This window comes from Aulonocara sp. 'chitande type north' Nkhata Bay, linkage group LG7 (genome assembly GCF_057382095.1).
Source record: "Aulonocara sp. 'chitande type north' Nkhata Bay isolate Kocher_YH1m ecotype deep benthic linkage group LG7, A_spYH_male_GT1.1, whole genome shotgun sequence".
Classification (NCBI taxonomy): domain Eukaryota; kingdom Metazoa; phylum Chordata; class Actinopteri; order Cichliformes; family Cichlidae; genus Aulonocara; species Aulonocara sp. 'chitande type north' Nkhata Bay.
In genome coordinates this window covers 45,164,326-45,169,150 of record NC_141350.1, presented here as the reverse complement: position 1 = coordinate 45,169,150, position 4,825 = coordinate 45,164,326, and the positions used below count along the sequence as shown (strand labels likewise).

The window sequence follows — 4,825 nt, the reverse complement described above, 5'->3', positions numbered from 1 at the left end:
CCATCTGATATCAGTAACCACAACACATTCAAAGTCAATTAAAAGTCGCCTTTCTTGCCCGTTCCGATGCTCGCTTTCAACTTTGAAATGAGACCACTTGGACAACAGTAATGATAAATAATTGCAAATAGAGCATGTTTACAGAATTTAATGTCATTTTTATAGAGCACCTCTTATTTTAAGAAAAGATGGGCGAGACGATTTTTGAAACTAACTGCAAATTAAGCACACAATATTTAATATCTGTATTTTACCATTTTGATAAGACATATTTCAGTACTCCAAAACACTTTTATTAGACTGCCAACATGCTTACAAGTAGTAAATCCAGGTTAGTGGATCATAATTAAACATAACTCTGTGGCAAACGCAGAGTTCAGCAGGCCATCAAGGAAGAAGTGACGTGCATTTCTGCAGTGCAAAGATGCACAAATGATTTTCTCCTTAATCTACAGTCACACAAAGCGCCAGGAAAATCTTTGGTGATGTTCTCAGATGATTCTGACGCTTATCACCCAGTTCCTCGTGATGTCCTCCACACCATCAACCCTCTGTCCTCCTCACAGTTTCTTCCTCAGCTTGCCTTTCTTATGGCCACCCCTTCCAAAACCTGACTTTTTAACTTCTCCGAGCCACTTTTTGTTCTTGGAGCGGAGCTTCCTCATCCCTCCGCCCTGCAGGAACTGGTGCTTCTGCTTTTTCTTGCGCTGCTTCATGATCTGATCCTTTGTTTTCAGCTCCGAGCGTGCTTTGTGGTCACCGGAGCTCTGTACGTTTGGACCTCGTCGGCCACGGCCACGACCTGGGAGAGGCACGACACAACAAAGAGGTTGGAGGTTATAGCTCGCAAGGCTGGAAGAGGGACTTGAAGTATTTACCTTTAGAGTTGAGTTAAAACATGGTGGCTGATGTTCTATATTTAACAGGCAGACATGTTTGTGCTATTCATTTTGATGCCTTCCTACCTCTTGCTGGCTTCCTGCCTCCTCCGCCTGTTTCTCCATCTGATCCAGATCCTGTATCATCAATCTTGTATTTTTTCCTTCACTCCTCATAACTGACATGTTGTCAAGTGATACAACATCTTCACAGTACAGCTTAATATTGTCATAGGAGTAGAGAAGAGAGTCATTGAGAGCAGCACACAGAGAAGCTTTTTGTTGGAAGGATACAAGTTCTTCCTGTTCTTCTTGTTACTGATAACCTGACCGCTGTCTGTTTTGATCTTCTTCTTCTGGTCTTCTTTTCCCGTTTCTCTCACAAAACGCTTCCTCTTACGGTCCCTAAAAAAAGAAGGGGGAAAAAAGACTTTAAATTATAGTTTGAAATGACCATTTGGTGGATACTGAGTCAAACATAGGGAAATTTGTACCATTTCATCATTTTCTTCTGCTGGTTAAGGCGATCGCCTTCATCTCCCATGAGATCAAGGACAGCTGAAGAGGCCTGCTGTTCAAAAGCACTGCCCTCTCCACCGAGACTCAACCTGTCGATGCATAACACAGGACAAAACAGCATAAAACACAAAGCCATTCACATTTTTTAAAGAAACAGATGCAACAGTTTAATGCCTCACCCTCTCTCAGAGTCAAAGTCTTTAGGTCTGTAAGGGATATAATACTCTTCATCTTTGCCTGACTGCCTCTTTTTCTTGGTCTTTGGTCGCTCTTCGCCATCTTCCTGCTGACCTCTTCTTTTACCACCTACCACTTCTGAAAACACCCCCTGGTGGAAATAGAAAGAATTACATGGTACAAAGTGACAAAGCATGATACAGAGATCCTACTATCTTCCTCTTCTAGTTTGTATACAACATCATCTACATCAAAACTGCACTTTATTTTGCTTCTTCTTCATCAGACAGCACAAACAACTTTCTCATTTTGACTCAAATATTGGTTTTGAATGAAAATGATGAAACAATCCTGGGTGTTTATTCAACTTGTGAGCAGGTTTTCTAATCCACCGTACTATTATTATTGACACTAGTACATGTTCGTGCTGCTGGCAAACTAATACACTCAAGAACATATAGCAAAGCAAAAAAGTGAAAAGTAGGTCTTGCCTACATAAATAAACATAAGACAGTTGTGAAACTTTGACATAGTAACATCTGCAGTAATATTTACACCTGTGATGACATCTCACCAGCATTAGCCTTATTTTGAAACCAAGATTGTTTACACAGAGTTTGTAATTGCAGAGAAATGCTCCATTTATTTTGGTCATTTCATTTTTGAGCAGGAAGCTCACCTTTCTTGTTATAGCCTTTAGACGAATAGAGAGTTTTCCAATTAAATACATATTCTTTAAATAATGTTCCCTCTTATAAAAAGTAGGATAATTAAAAAAAATTTTTTTAAAAATGTATTATACCTCTATTACTTAGAAAAAAACTGTTTTTTTTCTGTTGTCTGTTATATAACGTTAGTGATGCTCGTTTCAATTCATTTCTTAATCAGCTAAACAGGTCAGTTAAGAAACAGTCAAATATTAAGTTAAATTTGAAAACGGTTTAAAAAAAAATATCCCCATTCCAAAATGTCACATGACAATCTCATTGGCTCACGGAGTTATGATGTCACTACACGATCCTTTGAAGTTTTTCCTTAAACAGGGGTGACACACAGCAGTTTTTTAGTTCGTGTCTTCGCAGCATTTGTGTTTGCAGCCTTCACGCGTTCACCACAGAAACTTTTGGAAACCTTTTCGTTGTTGTCGTGTACAACCTTCAACATGTATCCAACAAGACACCAACCAAGGCAAAAAGATTACGCCGCTTCTCCTTCCTGTCGTGGCCGGCCAATTTCCCCAAATGACCTCTTAGCCGTCCAAAGGGCATTACATGACAGTAAGAAGGAAAACTACCACCTCCAGAATAAAATTCAACAGATTGAAGAAGAGAAACTTCAACTGGAGGAGAAGTGTAGACAGATGGAAGCGCAAAATAAGAACCTGGAAGAAAGACAAAAACGCCAGCCCGACATAAATATTATTAATGAGGGTTGGGGAATCAAGTTTGGACAAGCCCGAGAGCAGATTGTCTTCCTAATTAAGGAAAACAAGCAAAAGAGCGTGGAACTAAAGGAGATGTCCAACCAGCTTAAAGACAGCAAAGCTACTGTTGAGAAGACAGAATGGGATCTCCAATATATGGACCAAATGAATCGGCTGCTCCAAACAAACTTCGATGAAGCTGTGAAAAAAAATAAAGAAATCCTCCAACAGAAGGAAGAACAGGAGAAAAGGCAAAGAGACATGGAGCACAAACTCAAAGTCACGGAGGAAAAATACAGAATGCTGAAAGAGAAGGTGGATGATACTCTGCGCCAAAATAAAGACCACCTTCACGAGAAAAAGCAACTAGAAGGGGAAAAAGAAAAACTGGACAAACAATGCTCGCACATGCAGAAAAGGATGGAGCAAATGGCGAGAAACAACGCCGAGCTCACTAAGGGGATATTGTTGGAATACAACAACTTGAAGCGCAAACACACTGAAATGCAGGCGCAAAAGCAAGAACAAGACAACATACATGACGACCTGCAGCGTACGCTCCAAGATATCCACAAAAGAAATGAGGAGCTACAAGACATGTACAAAGAAGTACAACAGAGAAACGCAGACATGCACAAGGACAAGATAATGCAGGAGGAAACATCCAAAGAGCTCAGGGAAAAGCTTGAAGAAAAACAAGCAACGTTGGAAGAGGTGGAGAAAACGTGCAAGAAGCTTGAGAAACAAAACAAAGAAACCATCGATGAGTTGAGAACCCTCATCCTGGAAAAAAAAGCTCTTGTAGAAAACTGCATGAAAAAGAAGAACAAACGCTTCCGCTGGCCCTGGAGGAGGAACTCTACTGCTTCCTCAGCAGGTGTAGCCTCGTCTTGCTCCACCTCTGTTCACCTCCCCAACCAGTCCCGGCAGTTGACTGTCCCCTCCTGAGCCTGGTTCTGCCGGAGGTTTCTGCCCGTTTAAAGGCAGTTTTTCCTCCCCACTGTCGCCTAGTGCGTGCTCAGAGGGGATTGTTGGGGTTTTCTCTCCTCTACCTTGTTTCATTATTTACTTAACTTTTTGTGCTTACTTCATTTTACCTTGTTTCATTATTTACTTAACTTTTTGTGCTTACTTCATTTTACCTTGTTTCATTATTTACTTGTTAACGTTTTGTTCTTACTTCATTTTACCTTGTTTCATTATTTACTTGTTAACGTTTTGTTCTTACTTCATTTTACCTTGTTTCATTATTTACTTGTTAACGTTTTGTTCTTACTTCATTTTACCTTGTTTCATTATTTACTTGTTTAACTTTTTCTTTTTCAACTTATTCATAAAACAATAAACCAATTGAATTTATCCTTTGAGTATTTTTCATCTTTTCATCTATAACTTTTTCAAACATTCATATCTGTCGTTTATCTTCTTCTTGAAACCTCATAAATGGTGAAGGAAAAATCCTGGAACATGGTTTGAAACACTGAAATTGTTTCAGCTGAAACCGGCAAAGTCATACGTGTGTGTGTGTGTGTGTGTGTGTGTGTGTGTGTGTGTGTGTGTGTGTGTTACTCTGTACATGAAACAACTTTGTAGAAAACCATTTTCCTGTCGAAACATTAGCAAACACAAACAAAGTGTTATTAACAAACGAATTACTAATATCCCTCTCTATGATAGTGATTTATTTTCTTACGGGATTAAAACTGTAAATTTTACCAAACTAAAGAAAGTAATACAAAGTAATAAAACTTTTTATCATTTAGTTAAGATCCAACATCCATTCTTTTCATAGTTGGTTGCTACCACCAGAGGGCGACATGGAGTACTT

The 4,825-nt window shown here is 39.3% G+C and overlaps 1 protein-coding gene across 1 annotated transcript; it reads right to left on the bottom strand.

Moving 5' to 3' along the window:
* Positions 1-970: 970 nt before the first annotated feature.
* Positions 971-1,770, bottom strand: LOC147325936 (ATP-dependent RNA helicase DDX54-like). Its single transcript, XM_086302539.1, has 3 exons — positions 1,577-1,770; positions 1,373-1,486; positions 971-1,283 (listed from the first exon to the last, which is right to left on the bottom strand). Exons 1-3 carry the CDS (start codon positions 1,768-1,770, stop codon positions 1,052-1,054), a joined length of 540 nt encoding a protein of 179 aa, XP_086158665.1. The 3' UTR covers positions 971-1,051.
* Between the last annotated feature and the right edge of the window lie 3,055 nt (positions 1,771-4,825).

Coding starts and splice junctions, on each gene's coding strand:
- LOC147325936 (XM_086302539.1), bottom strand. CDS start 1,770: ATGCTTTGTCACTTTGTACCATGTAATTCTTTCTATTTCCACCAGGGG. Junction 1,487..1,576: donor GACTTTGACTCTGAGAGAGG/GTGAGGCATTAA, acceptor ATGCATCGACAG/GTTGAGTCTCGGTGGAGAGG. Junction 1,284..1,372: donor CAGAAGAAAATGATGAAATG/GTACAAATTTCC, acceptor TTCTTTTTTTAG/GGACCGTAAGAGGAAGCGTT.